The sequence below is a fragment of the Theropithecus gelada genome, chromosome 6 (genome assembly GCF_003255815.1).
Source record: "Theropithecus gelada isolate Dixy chromosome 6, Tgel_1.0, whole genome shotgun sequence".
Lineage (NCBI taxonomy): Eukaryota > Metazoa > Chordata > Mammalia > Primates > Cercopithecidae > Theropithecus > Theropithecus gelada.
Genome location: NC_037673.1, coordinates 14306947 through 14327274, shown reverse-complemented (window position 1 = coordinate 14327274; position 20328 = coordinate 14306947). Strand labels below are relative to the sequence as shown.

Genomic DNA, 20328 nt, shown 5'->3' with positions numbered 1-20328 from the left:
TCCAGATATCTAAAAATAATTTATCTGAAATAAGGAAAAGCAGCCAGTCCATTCCGCTACTGTTTCAAAAGGAAATTGACACCAGAATTAAAAGGAGACCAAGAAAAAAGGGCCTGAACTTCTCTATGAATCTTAGGAAAGGCCTAAGGAGGCAGAGGCATCATTCCCATCCTTCCCAATTTGCACGGAAATGAGAAAAGCCTGAGCCATGCGAACAGCACTGCGGCTGCCATCCCAATCCTGGCTCAATCACCTCCACTGCCACCCTCCACCTCCAGGATCATCAACAGTCCTGCGGCTGCCATCCCAATCCTGGCTCAATCTCCTCCACTGCCACCCATCTTCGGGATGCATCAATGGCTGAGAAATCACTGCCAAATTTCCTAGGGAGATCCTATCAAAATTCATCACAGTTAAGAGTGAAAGGCAAGTGCAGAAGGCCCAGTTAAAAAAGCTAATTCAATTAAGCCAAACAGACATCAACACATTTCCCTTGGTTTTAACCTCTTTACTCCTGTTCCTCACACATCTATTTACTTAGCAGGGAATGCAGAGCATGACTATTTGAAATGCAACACTCGACTGGCCAGAAAAGAAATGTGCTATAATTCTCTTAAAATATAGTAAGAACAAACTCTCAGTTCATTTTTAGGATATTAAAATAGACAAGTCAACCAAATAATAACTGTTGATGAAAATCCTTTTATTATTGAGTGCAGAAAAATATCTATGCAGACCTTAGGGCTTGAGGCCAATTCATATGGCATTAGTGTCAACTGAGTATTTCTTGGGTGGCATGTTCCATAAATGTCAATTTGGTCAGGTCAGATGACTGTCACTATTTCTGAGCTCTATTTCTCTCTATCATCTTCCCTTATTGCATTTAATACCAATTATTAAATTATTGTGTTTTTCAAACACAAATTGATTGAGGTTAACCATCGTCATTAATAAATCATCAGGTCTAAGTCAGCAATTAAGTGCTCTGGGACAACGGCCACGGCAGAACATCCAAAACCAAGAGGAGTTGCAACATGTTCTTAAGATCAAAACACTTCTGACAGAACACGGTGGAAACACATTTCAGTTATATAATACTTCGCAATTTAATGGACAGAAGCATCGGACTAACATATCACTGGATCAAAATCACTACAGTATATTCAACTCTAATTTTTGAAGCAACAACCAATAAAGAAAAAAACATTCAAGAAGTTTTACATATTCCTGTAATTAGAACTAACTTATAATTTCTTTTTTTTTTTTCTTTTTTTTTTTTTTTGAGACGGAGTCTTGCTCTGTCGCCCAGGCTGGAGTGCAGTGGCGTGATCTCGGCTCACTGCAAGCTCCGCCTCCCGGGTTCATGCCATTCTCCCACCTCAGCCTCCCAAGTAGCTGGAACTACAGGCGCCCGCCACCATGCCCGGCTAGTTTTTTGTATTTTTTTTTTAGTAGAGACGGGGTTTCACCATGTTAGCCAGGATAGTCTCGATCTCCTGACCTCGTGATCCACCCGCCTCGGCCTCCCAAAGTGCTGGTATTACAGGCTTGAGCCACCGAGGGCACTGATTATACTTCTCTGAAAAAATACATCCAGGGAAGGATGGTGTGTTACACGAAAACCTTGTGGACAAAGGATTCTGCCCTTTTTCTGGGTTAGTAACAGCCCAGTGATAGAAATAATCCTAGCAAGGCCAGGCGTGGTGGCACACGCCTGTAATCCCAGCACTTCAGGAGGCCGAGGCAGGCAGATCACGAGGTCAGGAGATTGAGACCATCCTGGCTAACACAATGAAACCATGTCTCTACTAAAAATACAAAAAATTAGCCTGGCGAGGTGGTGGGTTCCTGTAGTCCCAGCTACTCGGGAGGCTGAGGCAGGAGAATGGCGTGAACCCAGGAGGCGGAGCTTACAGTGAGCAGAGACTGCGCTACTGCACTCCAGTCTGGGCGACAGAGCGAGACTGTGTCTCAAAAAAAGAGAAGAGAAGAAAAGAAAAGAAATAATCCTAGCCATGGTTTTATAGAGGGTTTTGCACAGCATCATTTCTCTGTTCTTTATTTCTAAGACACAACCCTAAACTCCACAGAGCAAGCTCTAGGCCTGATTGTTTTCTGAAAGGCTGAATGCCCAGAGGGTCTGAAACCAACAGCACCAGCACAACAATCCCCATTCAGAGATTCATGGAACAGGGAACAGGGTGTCAACAGGCATTCCAGGAAGAAGAAGAAGCATCCTGAGATCAAGTTTGGTGTCAAAATTCAACAGGTACCTTCATAACAGAACCTCATAGAAAAGCTTCTAATATGGTAATGATATCATACGAGGGGGCACCTGGCACTTCCCTCACTCTGATACACACATAAACACATACCTGCTACCATCCTGGGAAACCCAGGTTGGGACTGCAACGCTGGGGGAACATGTCTAGCACAGAGCCTGACACTTAGGAGGTGAGAAGGACAGAAGGTATCTACTGCAGTCTAATGAGATCAGAGCAGCTGGCTTAGTATCTGATGCTTTAAGTGCTCCGTAAATCAAAATATGTGAATACAAAGCATCTGGTGGACTGGGGGTGAAGGCCGGAGAGTGTGAGAGAATGAAATGTTGCTCTGTCAATTCAGATCAGGAGCCTACTTCAGATCTGGGGATCCTGAAGCTGAGCAGAATGGTGGTATTAAGAATGTGTTGCTGAATAAACGATGAAGGAAGCCTGGATCACCCAGTTTGCAAAACAGAGGCAAGCAGAGGAGGGAACAGTGATTCATATACACAGCTTTAAGAGGAGAACTTGGATAAATAATTAACAGATTGCTTTTCCTAAGCATTTACTCTACTACTCTCCGTCTGCTCAGAGGGGGCCTGCGATCTGGGAGCCACTCATTTCTTCTGCCTGTTCTGGGTCCCACCAACCAGAGCTGGGATCCTCGAAGCTAGTGAACTGCACTCCCATCCACCTCTCATCCCCGCCACCTCTTGATGGAGCCTCAGCTGAGCATAGGCACTAAGCCGGACTTAGGAGACAAAGGGACGGAAATTTCTTAGATTTAGAACTTGCGTCTATGTCATGTTTATAATAAATGTTAATTCTAAAAATATTTACGGGAAGTGAACTTTTATAAGAATATTAATGCAAGTGTGAAATTGTTTGTTATTATGTCAGGAACTGAAAGACCCAGCCATAGACCTCAGCGAAAGTTCTAGCTTTGGAAACATGGCCAAATCACTCCCCATTCGGATTATCAGGACGGTAATATTACAGTCCCATCTACTCCACTGGGCTGACTGAAGGATGAAATGAGATTTCATGTTAAAGAGCTCTCTAAAAATTAAAGAACTATACAAACACTGTTACTTTATTTTCAGTTATTATCCAAGCACAGAAGGCCTAAAGTCATAGATGAATTAAGGTGTTCAGCAGATGTGCGGTTCACTCCATAGGTAAGCCTCTACAAGCACTACCCGAGCGGACACAAATGTGTACCTGTGCTGCCAAGTACAGTAGCCACTGGCCACGTGTTGCTCCCAATATGGTGAATAAGCAACTATTATTTTAATTCTATTTTTAAAATGATTTTATCCTCTTATTATTTAACTCTGAGTAGCTTCAACAGCCACACGTGGTGACAGGCCATCACAATGGGCAGTGCAGCCTGAGGTCACCGTAAAAGGAGATTTTAAGCTATAGCAAAATCAAGTCATTTTGTTTTATAAAAATGTAATTCTAATGGTATTTGCTGTGAAAGCTTCTTAATATAAAGGGTCTGTGCTGTGGATATAGCACATGACCAAGACAAGCGAAGGCTGAAGCGCCTACGCAACATCTACCAGTAACAACATTAACACTGTGGTTGTGTGTCCACATGTTTGTGAACGGATACTGTGATCCCACACCTTCACTGGAGATGAGGACACAAGACACACTGGCTGACACATCTATGGAAGTTATACCATCTATGAATCACTCTCATCTAGCTTTAACTTCAGAGTTATGTTTATAAAGCCACAGCAAACGCTAGCATAAGAACACCCATGGAGAGAGAGGGCAGGGCTGGACGGTGCAGCTAAGAGATGTAATCCTTACAGAGAAGGCGGCTGCCATTAGTAAGCTCATTAACCATGGGGTCACATATTTGAGCCTTATGTCCCCCTAATCAGATTTAAATTCCACATGAACACTCTGGATGTGATTCAAAGAGGTGACTATGATGGAAACCTACTTAGGACGTCCAAGTTTCTGGTCCTTTCCAGACTGAGTTTATGGAAACAGCTTGAGCATAACTAGAAGGCAAACCATTTAAAATGAGGGAACAACGTTGACCTATACTCGGGATTGCTCTGTTGGGAAAAGAAAACCACTTTAGTGATGAGCATCAGAATTTCAAGGATCTTACTTTTCTTCAGTGAGGGGGGGGGATGAGATACAATTCATTTTTACTTGCAAGTAAGGACCATCTTTCTGAAGACGTCCTAATCTCCCATCTGTGCATTTCAGCTGTCTACGTGCAGGCCTTGTTGCTTCGTTAAGGTCTGGAATGCACGCTGGGCCCCTTCTTCATTAGATTACTGTCCCTTTGCTCGAATTTGGCTTCTTCTCTGGCCACCTTATATGCACTGAGACTTCAGGCCTCCTTCCGGTTTATGCAGCGTCCTATGAAATTCTGTTCAATAATGTGTTCGCCTAGTTTCATTTCCTTCAAATCCATAAATTACAGTCTTTCATTTTATCCAGATGAGAAAACCCCAGGCTTTCAATTTTGCTGTATGTTTAAAATTTTTTATAATAAAACACTGGAAGGAAAATGCCCCATGGAACCCATGTTTCCAGATTATTTTCAGGCAGGTCACAGCAGCAATTAATCTCTGGGTTTATTTATATTTCTGAATCCCGTCATGTTATGAAAGATGTTCTCTGTGTGTTACGCTTCAGCCTATCTAACATTCACCCACGCAGCTTGTCCTGCTTCAAATTCATTCGTATCATCTTACTGCCAAATGATCAAGTGTGTTGTTACTTTGTACTACGATAAGGATCGGAGATGGCTACAGGGTCATGACGATGGTTCTATTTATGCTGAAGGAGTTCCTGTTACTTTAAAAAGCTGTTTTTGTGTGTGGGCTTTTGTCTATCTTTTATCACAAAATTAGTCAAATGCATAAAGTTAGAAAATAGAAAAATCCTACCATTGAAACTCTCAGCTTTTACATGATGCTACAAAGGTTTGCTTCTCTTTATATATCACTCAGCTTCCTCTCTTGCTTTATACTTTAAAGGTTTCTAGAGTTGAGACCACTGCTAATTAGTGTCTTGTGCAACATTCTGACTGCCCTGCCAAAAGCCTAGGCAAGTTGGGGCCTCTATCTTCCTTTATTGACTTCTTCACTCTTCAACAGAGACTGTTTCTAGATTAAAGAGATACTATTTCCTTTTTAAGAAGCATCCATGCAAATCCCTGAATGCAATCTTTCCCCCAAAAATTAACCCTGAGGAAGATACACTGATATTCTTCCTTTTTAAATTAAGCAACCGTTTTCCTCTTCCCCATCTTGAAAAGGTATTCACTGTGCTGCTCACCTTCCAATAATAAAGTCTGAGTCATGAGCAAATCCCTTCCATTTTGCTACTTTCAGAGAGTTTTTATTTAAGCAAGTTTGCTTAAGTGGAGGTGTGGGGAGTGTTGGGGGCGTATATTACCCATTACTTCTTAAACTAGAAATTTTGACACAGCACGTCTGTCAGCAAATGAAACCAAAGTCAGATGCCATGTAGCTAAGTTTGTAATTATGAAAGACACTGTCGATTGTGTACCCAAAAAAGCCATTTTCCTCCCTCACCCTTGCTGGCAGCACCTCGGAGGCTAAACACCAGATCCACCCTTTCCCCCACCCCTTGCAGCAAGGCATGGATGTGTACCCAAAGACTAGCCAATGGGAACTGAGGGGAAGCGTGCAGGGGGCGGGGCCTCTGGAAATGCTTCCCTTATAAACTGGCAGGCAAAAACAGCTACAGCCATCCCTGCGGAGGGTGGGCGCTGTGGCTGAGGAGCTGGTGTGTGGAGCTGAGGTGTGCTGCCCCGACTGTGACGGGAGGCCCAGCAAGCCTGAGGGCGGCAGACACCACCCCTCTGTAGCCGTGCAGCTGGAGGTGCCTATGCCTTAGAACTTCGCAGTTTATGAGAAAAGTAAACCCTTGACGTCTGTACCACTGATGGGCGTTCTGTTCCTTGCTGCCAAAGCATCCCAACTGGAGTAATAAAGCACTATCAACAAGGAATTAGAGGAAAGAAGGAGCCAGGAGAGGAGGGGAAGAGAAGAGCAGCTGCCACTTCTTAGTGCTTATCGTGCTGGGCACTGCGTGGGGCACCTAGCATCACATTTACATCAACAGTCCACTCAAGCAGGTACTTTTATTTCTACTTTACAAATGAGAAAACAAACCAGAGAGGCTAAGTCACTTACCTAAGGTTGCGCAGCAAGGACTAAGAGAGCTGGAATTCAAACTCAGGGCCGAGTGACTTCAGAGCTCACATGCGGAGCTCACAGTATGTGCTACAAAGGAGTGTTTGCACACACACCAATATTCATGGAGGAAGAACTATTCTGGTTACCACCTCGTGGGCTGGGGGTTCGAGGCACTGACCTTTTCGGCCTTCTGGTGGAAAATGGAGGACATGTCCAGCAAGGTGCTCCGCTCATCCAGGGCTGCCGCAAATGCCTTCCACTCCTGCTCCAGCTGACTCGCGATCTGCCTGATCTGCTGCGAGGCATAGTGGCCAGACTCCACCAGGCGATTGGCCACCGACATGATGCGGTTTATATTTACATACACGTTCTGCAAAGTGGGCAGGAAAAGAGGGCTCCTCAGGGGAGAGCAAATAAGAGTCTCCCTTCTAAGAAGCCCAGATACCACCTGCTGAAACACAGGCTTCTACCAGTGATCACACCTTTCCCAGGAGCATCACCTGATTTTATAATATTATACATATTTGCTCTCTAGATTTCCACAAACTTGAAGTATTGGTTTCCATTTCTATTTTTAAAACTGTAAAATTACAAATCAACTAGCTGAAAGGCATAATTGTCCAGCACAAAGCAATCAAATACACAAGTGGGTGCACACAAATATACTATTACTCACTTCTTGGCTTCAAATACTGAACAGGGTCCAGATGGCAAGCCTGCTGCCAGGCAGTCACGGAGAACTGAGGGACCCAGCGCTCTGGGTTTTAACTAGAACCCAGAAACCCAAAAACACATACCTAGCAACCAAAGGCTATTTGTGTGAAAGCAAGCTCTCCTTTCTACATACGCCCAAGTCATTTTTTGGTGCCAACAGAAAATACTCTGTATATAGATCCACCTTCTCTCAGGAATATGAACTGCAGTAAAAACACAACAATGCTATGCTCAAATTTTAAATAAAGCTTTTCTACTCTGTCAAAATTCCTCTCTTCGAGTCTATCAGTTTATTTCAAAAACAGGGATTTTTAAAAACCCACCCTTTTTGCAGAACAAGCTCTCACTATGGAGTTTCCCTTTCCACCTCCAGGGTTCTTTAAGGCTCAGTATCACATCGTGTGGTGTGGTGGATGGTGGGGATTCAGACCTTCAGCAAATCTGCTGAAGTTGCTGTTGTTCATGTATTTATTATTTCTGTGCACTGTTACCACCTCACCCCTCCCCGTGGGTCCCCCAAAATTGTAGCTACATCTTTGGCTCCTCTCAATGTTGCCCCAGTCTGATTTCCTGATGTATCCAAACTCCTCTACGTTTTCCCCACTTCTCTCGCTTTTCACACGACCCCTCTGGGCCAATCTCCCACTGCCTCGAACAGGGACCCCACAACAGCCTCCTTCCTGTCCCTTGCTGCCTGCAGTCCCCCCAAGTCAGCGGCTGAAAGAACTCACTTGTTCATTCTTTCTTTGTATCTTCTTGAAATTCATCCTTTCCCTCTATTTCTGACCCAAACCAGAACTTGGTGGAGTTGCCTGTGTCTGGAATTAGAGCCACAGGACTCCAGCCTCAGGGTTACATCTCCGGGCTGCATCTGAAGGCTAGAATCAGCTAACAGAAATCACATGTCTGGAGTCGCAGAAAGAAGCTGCAACAGTCAAGCCATGCTCAGTGAGGTGACCTCTCTGGCTCGTGTGGCATTAATGCTCTAACTGGTATCCGGTAAATTAAAAGCAAGGTCTCCCATTCCCAAGTGCATTCTTTCTCTCTTTTCCTCCCTCCTAGTAAAGTGACAAGAAACTAGATTTGCTAATTTTGCTTTCTCTATATCCTTAAAAGAGAAAAAGCCAGTCCAACAGGTCTGTTAGGAAAAGGACAAGATGCGCTCTGTTAGGATCTGGAGAAGAGAAGTCCCTTTGGATGGCTCTGTTGTGACAACCACTGACCCTACTCACCCATACCTAGGTGGTTACAGCTTCCTGTATTACTTTTATAGAAAAACAGGTTTTACTAGTCTATGTATGATGCTTTTTCCATCTCTCCATCACTTCTAGCACACATAAATCTACAGCCTGGACATAAATATGGCAATGTGCAATTCCCTAAATTAAAAGTACCTACACCTACATTCTTATCATCATAGTTTTTACAAATATCTGTTATAGTAGAACGTGCATAATTGTTGGTATCCCTTAATATGCTTTCTTTAAAAGCTGTTAACTTGGCATAATGGTATTTAGTATCCTTATTTTGTCAGAAATTATTCAAAACACTACAGCGAGCAGAAGGGACTGAAGGTTAAATACCCTTGCCCTGCATTACTAAATGTCACAGATACTAGGGATTCGTGGAGGTATTCAACACAAGGAGTAGGCCTGGTCCAGAAAGCTCCTCAGCAGGCGTCACCACCACAGCACCGAGCTACCCACATGCATTGTATTACAAGTTTGACTTAGAAAAGTAACAGAAATATATTGTAGAAAATTAGAAAATATACTCAAACTCCCCCCCCCAAAAATAGCTGTAACTCATACTTTTAAGTTTCTTACCTGCTTTAAGTGCATCTTTAATTATATTGATAACATCACTGGTAAGAATTAACATTTATACAGTACTTACTCCGTGTCAAGCAATATGTTTTGTATTTTACCTATACATGTAACACCATGGAAGGCAGGTATTACCCCCAGTTTACAGACTAGGAAACTAAGGCTCAAAGAGGTTAAACAGCCTTCCCAAGGTCACATGGCAAATAAGAAACTCAGAATTAAAAGCCTCTACGTCCGCAACCCATTTTCCTGTCTTCTACACTATGGTTCCTACTCCCTTGAGTCCTAAATCTGCCACTAATAAAGGTGAAGAAAGGGGGAAGAGAGAATATATTTTTCTGTTCATTTCTAGCACATATTTTAGTATTTCTAGTTTTTAAAGTATGTGGCATGACTGAATGGTCTCTTGCCAAAAGTTTCAGAAAATTCTAAGAAAACTGACAGCAATTTTTTACAAAGAAATTTTTATCTATGCCCAGGTTTGATGATTCAAACCAGAAATTCTCTTACTTTAAATTCTAGAACAGATGTAAAAGTTTCTGACGGCATTTATTGCTAAAAATTATATTGTAAAATCTTATCTTTGAAACTACCTAAACTGTAGCACCTAGTTGACTATATTTTAATTAAATGGCATCTTACTGAATTAACTTAAACAAAAACCCTGTCTTCATATTACCTGATTTGTATTTTTGTTTTTGAGACAAGGTCTTGCTCTGTCACCCAAGCTGGAATGCAGTGGCGTGATCATAACTCACTGTTGCCTGCAACTCCTGGGCTCAAGTGATCCTCCAGCCTCAGCCTCCTAAATAGCTGGGACTACAGGCGTGCACCACCACACCTGGCTAATGTTTTATTTTTATTTTATTTTATTTTTAGAGATGGGGTCTTGCTGTGTTGCCCAGGCTGGTTCATATTGCTTTAATGCTCTACAACAAACGTTACAAGGTTTAAGAGTGGATACTCCTCACAAGGCTGGCTTAAAGTCCAAACCAAAACTCTTTGTCCCTGAAGAGGAAATTTCTAGAAGCTTCACAGACTACAGAATCAAGCAAATGTCCTATAGAACATACAGTTTTAGTAATATTAACTATAAAACTGCAACAGAAGTGCTACTCAAAATTCAGTGTTTTAGTTTGGTTTTGGTTTCTGTGATGTAGTCCTACAGTCAGCCTCTAAGATCCTGATGGAGTCACGACAGCCAAGAGTAGCAGACGCACCAACCTTAAAGAGGGCCAGGGGATCCCACGGAAGGCTAAGGGCCAGACCCCAGTACTCCAGCTCAGCTCGGAAGGAAATCTCATGCCTCAGGAGAACTAGCGAGTGCCCTGAGGTCAGCAGCAGGCTGGCTCCTTTCGCTGTCATGAACAGCAGCCAGGAAACTGACAGCGCTCCGTCTGCGGGACCCATTGTGCCTCCCAGCAGCTTTGCTGGGGCCCCCATGGGCTCCTATGAGGCGGAGCACAGGAGCCGGCATCTGAAGTGTCTGTGGTGAACTAGCCAAGTCATTGGTTCAAGTTTCACTGGTTCATCTGTTTGCTTGTTTTCACTTTTGTTTAAAACTTAAAATGTGGGATACTGAGACAATGGAACCCTAGGGAACACCCTGCATGTGAAGGTCAGCTGCTACAATCAACAGCCACTTTGAGGGCCCCTTGAGAGCCCAGCCCAGCATCTGCCAAATGCCTCCCATTTGCTAAAACACTGTCACGTGGCAGGGTCCAGCTGTTCCGAGTGTCTTACCATACAGTTCATGGCGAAGTGATTGTGCTGCGTCTGGAGCTCCATGGCATGAGGGTGGCTGGTCCCGATCTCTGTGTAGCTGTTTAGAAACAGGCCTTTGTTGTGTGTGATCCAGTCAAACATCTACCAGAAGGAAAAAGACAACCTGGAATCACTCCAGAAAGAGAAACTGCTGCACAGGCCCATAGATGGCGCAGTACCAAGAAAGGGCAACTCCCTTCCCTGGACAACTTCAAGTGCTGTCTGACTCTCTCAGAAGAGTCTTTACTTCAGAGAAGAAGTCAGCAGTTCTGAACTTGCAGGACCTACCAGAAAATCTTATCTGATGTGTTCCTCTTACAGAGAAGCAATTAAGAAGCAGGTAAGTAAAGAGAGTTATTCTAATCCCCTGGGCTAATTAAAAACTCTGATCCTCTGACTCCCGGTCCTGTCTCCCTGCCATGCTGAACTACTTAATTTGCCACCATGAGCTTCAATTAAAGACCTGTTAGGGTGAAATTAGGAACTTATGGGTCTTTGGATGGGTTCTGCTGTGCCCACAGGTTACTGACAGAAATATCAATGACTAAAAGATGACACTGTTTAATCAAGAAGTACATAGACACCTGTGCAGATTACAAACCCATAAAATTTACTGTAAAAATAAAACAGGCAGGAAAAACTAACAATAGCATCTCCCTTAAGGTACAATACAGATGTTACCTGGACAAGGATGTCAATTAAGACATTTGCAAATGAAAACATTTAAGAAAATATAGATGACTGTCATCAATTAGCATTGCTACCATGACTTGAACCAGAATCCCAGGGACAGTAGCCTGTTTTTCTAGTAATTGAAAGGAAGGTATTCCAGTGTCTTAGACAAGGTGCTATTTAAAACAAAAGAACACTGGCAGATATGTTAAAAGCTTTGGTAACAAAAACACCGGATTGTCACCTTTCGAAAAGTCCTTTCACATCCAAGAATTCTAATGTGGATTTTTACTTTACAAAATATTCTCCTGTCCATGTAATATAAAATTCAGTGAGCTCAAATAAAACTCAATGATTAATTCACCCATGTTCATGGCTTGCAACACATACCTATGAATAAGTGCCCAGTTTTCACATTGCTAAGATTCAATTAGCCAGTAATTGATAAGGATTCACTTTGACCAGTTGGTCTGCCTGGCGCATAAGAATAAAGCATAAGACTAGAGGTCATTACTGACTATATTACCCAGAAACTGTTACTTTTAACACATTACTCGTCTTGATTTTAAAAACATACTCAATAGATCGGAACGGTGTTCTGTCAATAACATAACCCTGTGAAATTTTCACTTTTTTTCTTTTTTTTTTTTTAAGACAGAGTCTCACTCTGTCGCCCAGGCTGAAATGCAGTGGCACGATCTTGGCTCACTGCAACCTCTGCCTCATGGGTTCAAGCGATTCTCCTGCCTCAGCCTCCTAAGTAGCTGGGATTGCAGGGGCGTGCCACCACACCCAGCTAATTTTTGTGTTTTTAGTAGAGACGGGGTTTCACTATGTTGGCCAGACCGGTCTCAAACTCCTGACCTCAGCTAATCAGCCCACCTCGGCCTCCCAAAGGGCTGGGATTACAGGCGTGAGCCACCAAGCATGGCCGAAATGTTCACTTTTTTAAGTGAAAATACCATTCCTATCTTACAGGCATCCTAGACCAAAGCATAAGTAATTTGAACTCAAATTTTCTAAAACAGCACTGTATTGCACAATAAGTAAAACTGGAAAACAGATTTCAGTGCCGTTTCTGAAATGACCCTCACTGGTTTAGAGCACACACGGTGAGCGCAGCCTTACCATTCTCCACCTTTTCTCTTTCCTTCCACCCGAGCCCACCAGCACTGGCTTCCCCCATGTCCACTGAGGCATTAGCCTCCCCGTCTTTACCTTCTCAGCATCCTGTTCAAACAGCCTCAGCTGGAAGCACTGGTCCAGCTTCAGCTTCCTCACATGCCACATCTGGTGCAGATGCTGCCGTGTCGAGTGCAGCCGGTCCAGCATGGTGGACACCTTGGGCAAGAGGTTCTGCAGGTCCGCATTGCCTGAGCCTGAGTTCTTTTTGGGAAAGCTTTCACTGCTCTGTATCCTCTGAAGCAGCTTCTGTCCCTCCAAATCCAGGTCCTCGATGGGGGCCTTAATCACCTTCTTCTTTAGCTGAGAATGTTCCTCGATCATATTCCGAGCCCCCTCTAAATCCTGAGGCAGCTCCTTCTTAGCTAGGATGTCCTGAAGTTCCTCCAGCCGAGACAGCATGTGGGTTGCATTGCTAATGTAGTCTTCAAAAGCAACTCTGATTTCAATCCATTCTTCGTGGTTGTATTCCAGGCAGCCATCAAACTCAGGAGTTAGCTGAGAAGGATCAACTACTTTGGTAAGGCCTTCTAAAGAGACCATATTTGTCTTAAGGGAAAAAAAATCACGTATGAGAAGATGAACCAATTTTATATAGTTTTAACATAATGCAATTTGCAATGCTCAGTCACAGGTTTTTAAAGTTAATCTATTTATAGAAAACAACATACCTGGTTCTGGACCCATAAAAATAAATGTAGATGAAAGAAGCATTATCAGTACAATGAAAGACAAATCCATTATAGCAACACACGTATGTCAGTTGGAATACCTAAAACTGTAGAATCGTGTATTTCATGAGAGCTAAAGAAATGAGATTTCTTTCCAAGAAGGTGGAGATTAACCCACTATAACAGACACATTAAACCAGGAAACAGGTTAAATTGCAAGTTCAGAGCAAACAATGCGGAAATTTCACTTACATCAATGCATTCTTCTACCCATTCTTTTTCATCCAAGCCAGAAACTCTGTGGAGGTTTTCTACTACTTGCTATTACACAAACGTCTTGCTCATGGGCATCAAAACCCTTTTAAGCACAATGTCACTCTAAATTCAATTACATGTGGGCTGCCTATTAAATGACGAATGCTGCTCCAACCAGACCACCCTGTCATTCATCTTGCCTAAGCCTAACCCCACTGCCCATCAAATAACAGATGATGGGATATGAATGAGTTTATAAAAATTTAGAAAATATTCAGGAGGTGGCAAGAAAGCTGGCAGAGGCTCATTTGACAGAGCTAAGGACAGAGGCAATGCTTTATTCATTGCAATAATCTGCTGTGATTCTGAACAGTCCTAGAGTTGTATATAATCTGTACTACACTGCAATTTAACAGTGACAAAATTTTAGTCAATTACAATCTAAGCAAAAATCTTTATATATTATTATTATTATTGAGATGGAGTCTTGCTCTGTCACCCAGGCTGGCGTGCAGTGGTGCGATCTCAACTCACTGCAACCTATGCCTCCCAGGTTCAAGTGATCTCCTGCCTCAGCCTCCTGAGTAGCTGGGACTACAGGCGCCCACCACCACGCCAGGCTAATTTTTTTGTATTTTTAGTAGAGATGGGGTTTCACCATGTTGGTCACACTGGTCTGGAACTCCTGACCTCAAATGATCCACCCACCTCAGCCTCTCAAAGTGCTGGGATTACAGGCATGAGCCATCACGTCCAGCCTTTTTTTTTTTTAAAAAAAAAAAAAAAAAAAAGACAGGGTCTTGCTCTGTCTTCCAGACTGGAGTAGAGTATGGCGATCACTGCACACTGTAAAGCTTGAGACAGAGTTTTGCTCTTGTTGCCCATGCTAGAGTGCAGTGGCGCAACCTCATCTCACTGCAACCTCTGCCTTCCGATTTCAAGCGATTCTCCTGCCTCAGTCTCCCGAGTAGCTGGGATTACAGGTGACTGCCACCACGTCCAGCGTATTTTTGTATTTTTAGTAGAGACGGGGTTTCACCATGATGGCCAGGTTGTCTGGAACTCTTGACCTTGTGATCCGCCCGCCTTGGCCTCCCAAAGTGCTGGGATTACAGGTGTGCGCCACCACGCCTGGTCACACCTGGCTAATTTTTAAAACAAAATATAGAGACAGGCTCTCACTAACTTTCTCAGGCTGGGCTCAAACTCCCAGCCTCAAGCAGTCCTCCTCCCTTAGCCTCTCAAAATGTTGGGATCATACGCATGAGCCACTGTGCCTGGCCTGAGCAAGAAATCTTAACCTCACCTATTACAGTGTGAAGCAGATTAATATTAATATGCCTCAAGGAAAACATGAGGGGAGCGGGGATGATTAAATGCAAAGACAAAAGTGAAGGAGAAAGAGTTGTGACCTAGAACCAAAAGAGAAAACAAAGAAGGGCTGGTTTGGCATGCTGGTTGGCAAAAGAAACAGCAGAAGGCAGCAGAGCTAGAAAGAGGGATGACTCCTGATCCAGCCCTTCTGCCTACAATCCTACCATAGGCCCATTCCTCTCTCGTTTGCTGGACATTTTTTTTTTTTTTTTTTTTGGAGACAGAGTCTTGTTCTGTTGCCCAGGCTGGAGTGTAGTGGCACAATCTCGGCTCACTCAAGCTCTGCCTCCTGGGTTCACGCCATTCTCCTGCCTCAGTCTCCCAAGTAGCTGGGACTACAAGCGCCCACCACCATGCCCGGCTAATTTTTTGTATTATTAGTAGAGACAGGGTTTCACTGTGTTAGCCAGGATGGTCTTGATCTCCTGACCTCGTGATCCACCTGCCTCAGCCTCCCAAAGTGCTGGGATTATAGGCATGAGCCACCACACCCGGCCCTGCTGAACTTTTAATAATCTCCACAGAGGCAATCACTGGCGGGGACAGAGAGAGGCTGGTAACAGTGTAACAAGTTCCACAGAAAAACTGGTGCCTTTAAGAACCCGGTGGCTCAAGCCTGTAATCCCAGCACTTTGGGAGGCCGAGGCGGGTGGATCACGAGGTCAGGAGATCGAGACCATCCTGGCTAACATGGTGAAACCCCGTCTCTACTAAAAATACAAAAAAAAAAAACTAGCCGGGCGTGGTGGCGGGCGCCTGTAGTCCCAGCTACTCGGAGGCTGAGGCGGGAGAATGGCGTGAACCTGGGAGGCGGAGCTTGCAGTGAGCCGAGATCGCGCCACTGCACTCCAGCCTGGGCGACAGAGCGAGACTCCGTCTCAAAAAAAAAAAGAACCCCGAGGCAGAGATCAAAACTAGACTGGAAAAACCTGTATGAATTGTATTGCCAGACCATTATTTTTACTTAAAACACTTACAATTAAATACAATGCACTTTCAATTGTGCATCAAGAAAATAATTAATGCCCAATAAACTGTCCTCCAAAATCATTTCCTATTCTCTACGAAGAAATAGGCTTACTGGGTTCATCTTTCTGATGGAGTGCAGTAAACCTCCTGAGTAGTTTCAAATTTAAAACTAAGTTCAGATTTCGGATAGAAAAGTGAGCACTATGGAAAGAATTAAAAAATCCAAGTAATATACCTGTGCAAACACTTTGAAAAGTATAGCATTATGACCTAAAGATTAAGTATTAACACTGTCTGATGTTTAATATTATTACTGTTTACCTTAAAATATATGAATACATCCACTGAAACCTAACATTTGAGCAGATTTGCCAGAGGAAGCGTTCAACCAAAAATCATAGCTTCTTATTAGAAAATATTAAAATCTTATTCCAAATGGAGCAAGAATCAAGTTTCAAGCCGGCAGGAAGACTTTCCTCCCGTAATCACCTCATTAAACTAACTACACTGAAGGCCTTGTCAGAACCTTGGTAGCTTAAGGAGAGGAGGTTACAGTGGGAAGGAAAATAATTAGTGGGCTGAGGGTTTTGTTTTGTTTTTACCACTGATAGATGGCAATCTTCCATGCCTAACTGAATTCAGGACTCTGCGCAGTTTTTAACACACTATCTCCATTTTCAGAAATCAGAGGCCTAATACGTGCATTCTCTCCATTATCCATGACAGGTTGAGACTTAGGGACTCTGAAGTTGCGCATTTATCCCTAACATTCCCTCATCTCCAGGGCTGAGGCAAGGAGAATGAATCTGTAACCACGCAAAGCCACTGTGCTGCCTGGTAAAGCTGTTTGTCAAGTGAAATCCAAGGCAGCAAGCAAGCTTCTCTGCCAAGGCCTCACAACTCAACAGCCCATCACCCAATCCAAGGGAACTGAAACCTAAGTCCATGTGGGTAAAACAGTTCACTTGGATAATGAACATAGCTCTGTCGTTTCATGCAATAACTAATTTTACATATCATGTGTTCGTAAGATATGCAGCTCCTGTTTAATATGTGGTTTAAAAAAAAAATCATTAGCCTCAACAGCTTTTAGTAAACCACACCAACTTGTTTAGTGGGTCTAGCCACACAGGGGAAGTTACCTCAAACTCAAATTTAGAACTGCCAAAATTAGTCCTCTGTTTCTGCCAGAAGTTGTCTGGCTTGATGATCAGGGCCACGTGGATGCAGCAGGGGAAGGACTCCTGCAGGATCTTCAGAAGGGGCTTGATGGAGTCCCACTTGGACCCGCGCATGTCCACGATCACCGTGAAGCCGCGCTTGCAGACCTCCTCGCTGCGGAGAAAGAAAACATGGCTGAAGACGGGTTGCATCTCTTGCCACTCTGTCTGCTCAGAGTCCCACTGGGTGCCACAGACCCAGCTTCCCTCTCCTGCCAGACATGTGCAGAGGCAGGGGAAGGAGCACACTGTGCTCAGCTCCTTCCCGTCCCTCCCTTGTACCATAAAGGAAGAGACTCAGGCTACACACGCTTCATGTTCAACCTGCAAAACCTGTTAAGATGTCAATTTTTTATTAACGGTTTTGCATCTTGTCTTCTTTTCAGGAAAACAACGGTCACCGTGCCCATTTCTCTTGATCTTGGTGCATTAACTGATTACATGAACTCCTCCAGTCACTCCGGCAGGCAAAGGTCTCCAGGAGCATCGGGCGGGTACAAAACCCTGACAGCCTGCGAAACCCAGACTCGGGACAGTCTGAGACCTATGGACAGCAGTTACCCCAGGACTCCCAGCACCCCAGGTGCTGAAAATGATCCCCCACCAGCATGGCTGGCAATGGTGAGAGCTTTCCTATGTTCCATTTTATTCCCTTTACCCTATCCCTGGCCCTGAAGCTGTCTCAGTGGTTTTCCATACCCTCCACCCATCCCTGGGAGTTCTTGGCACCCTTCTGGCAGGCTCTGTGGTTTTAATCTAGTTCCACAACTGCACTAAGCCTTTATCCTGTAGCAATGCTGGCTAACACTGCTGGCCTCTGACACACATCAAGGCAGTGCTAGGAGTCACTATACTCTTCCTCTCCACATTATTGCACTTAAAAAAAAAAAAAAAAAGTGCCAGCTTCTAATTTTATTAAATCTCAACTACTGGCTACATGGAAAACACATAAAATGCAAATCTGCAATAAAGAATGAGCAACAAGAGTCAAGGTGTCCTTAAAAACAGGTGAAAAAAAATACTTAGTCTCACTTGGTTACAACTTCAGTGATACAAGTTTCCAAATGGCCCTACAGCTAAGGAACAACTGCAACCCTCACTGTTACTTACAGAGGGGTCTCTGACAGTCCACGCAGGCTGCTGATGCCTGCAACAGACAGTAACCAGGTAACGAGTGCCTGCAAGGTCTTTTTTGGAAATATACCTAGGACCTTATGGTACTCCATACGCATATGTGGTTTTCCCCAAACATAAATGTACCTTAGGGTAGAAAAGACATTTGATATTTTTCTGCTTTGGATAATTACTCCCCCCCAGAAAAAAACTAGTCTAAATTAAAAACCTGGAAAACTAATTGCTATCATTAAGCAATGCAAACAAAATTAATTCAAAATTAAAACCAATTTCATGCTGTTACATAGGCTCACTCCCCTAATCTTGCCCCCCTTCCCCCCTCCCAATTAACTCACACTTACACACCCCATTCCCTTCTATATCTTGATTCAGAACATCAGAGTAACTAGTTTTCCATGTTTTACAAATGCAAAGTACATACAACATCTACATCAATAAGAGGCTGTATCGCATAAACACCCCCCAAAAATGGCTGTATGGTTAGAACCCAGCAGTAGGACCCAATCAGGGGGTGGCTCACAGTCAGAGGAACACAATGTTTAAAGCCAGGAGGAGAAAACAGACAGATCCAGCAGCCTAGTTTATCACCCAAATGTTGAAAACTGATTAGGAATGATGTGATGAACTTCTAATAACTATCCCATAGGGATGTAAATTAAAATGAGTTCAAATACCTTTCATGCCATCACTTCTCCTCCACATCCCAATTAGGTCCTGGGTTACAATCCAGGTAACATCACAGACAGAAACATCACTTGTTTTCTGACCTCCTTCATGAAACCTAGAGGCAAATGGGACTCCCAGAAATGTCTCCTAAAGTCTCCTGTCATAGAGATTAACCATTCTAGACTTTCTTGGGCTCTAATGGGGTTTGCAATCCGGGGAGATTCCATTACACAGAAACTCCAGGGCGCCGGAGGCAATGGGGTGAGGGCAGCCTAAGCAGGAAGAGGCAGGTGCCTGGAGGCCAAGAGCTCTGCAAAGGAAGCCTGCTGCCCTGTAAGGCATTCTACTCCAGAGGTACACCAAAGACAGGAGATTGTCAAACAGTGGCAATACGTTTTGCTTGTTTTACTAGTTGCTGTTTGGTAGACTGCACTGTAACCATCAGTCTTCACCGTATCAAGATAAATTCCCTTGAAGCCTTTCCTTCTCCTAACATGGCCTTACACAATATGCACATGAACTACAAAGCCCCTCTACTTGAAAGCAGCTTAAAAGGAATCCTGAATGACTCCAGGCTTAACAACAGAACAACAAAACCAAAAGCTATGCTGAGCTTGCACAGTTGACAGAAGGATTAACCATTCACCTTCCTCCGTGATCAAACTGCTCCCACCAAGCGGCTTCCTAAGTAGTGAAAACAGCATATGAACTGGGCTGGGAGTGCACAGCATTTCAATCCATCTGTTTGTATCAAGTTAAAAGCCACTCACCATTAAGACAGCAGTGACTTGTAAACATCCCCAAACCCGAGTCCTATGGAGGCCTATTTATAAACGCCTAATAAACAGCTGCCTACAGGAGAAAGGCCCCAAGCCCTTCCACCACCTAAGAGGCCCTGTTCTTTGGGAAATGTGACTTATTAACCAGCTATTTTAGCATTTTACCAAAGAGCCTCATGTTTATCTGTGAGATAAAGAAAATTTACATAAAATTAAGGTCCCCTCTCAACACAGGTCCCTAAAAAAGAGAAACTCTACTTGTTTAGTTCCTAGATGAAGAAAGTATCTTCTTATATGAGTATTTATGAATCAATTAAAAATCTTCATATCGTTTCGTTAGTGGACAACAAGGAGTAAGAGTGGTTTACTATTAATATTTTAACAACTATAAATCATTCTAAAGAAGGCAGAAGGTTCTAGAACATAATTAGTATTCCATACAATTCAAGTAATAAGAGAACAGCCACCTAGAGACACTCCGAGATTAATGTCACTGTGCAGGACTTGCAATGACGGCAGCAAGAACTGCTGCTGCTTCTTATTTCTCCTGCACACATTTAGTGGAAAGTTTCACTGCAAATGAATCTTATGAATTCACCTTGCTACTACAATTGTTTGTTTGTTTGTTTGTTTTAAAAA

At 43.5% G+C, this 20328-nt stretch overlaps 1 protein-coding gene across 1 annotated transcript in view; it reads right to left on the bottom strand.

The window, feature by feature from the left end:
- TRIO (trio Rho guanine nucleotide exchange factor) overlaps nucleotides 1–20328 on the bottom strand; it is a 366882-nt gene that overhangs the window by 203765 nt on the left and 142789 nt on the right. Inside the window, exons 4-7 of the mRNA XM_025387077.1 lie at nucleotides 17033–17225; nucleotides 12658–13170; nucleotides 10747–10869; nucleotides 6642–6833 (exon numbers count right to left, since the gene is read on the bottom strand). Coding sequence (XP_025242862.1) covers nucleotides 6642–6833; nucleotides 10747–10869; nucleotides 12658–13170; nucleotides 17033–17225 — 1021 coding nt within the window. The remainder of the gene's footprint in view (nucleotides 1–6641; nucleotides 6834–10746; nucleotides 10870–12657; nucleotides 13171–17032; nucleotides 17226–20328) is intronic.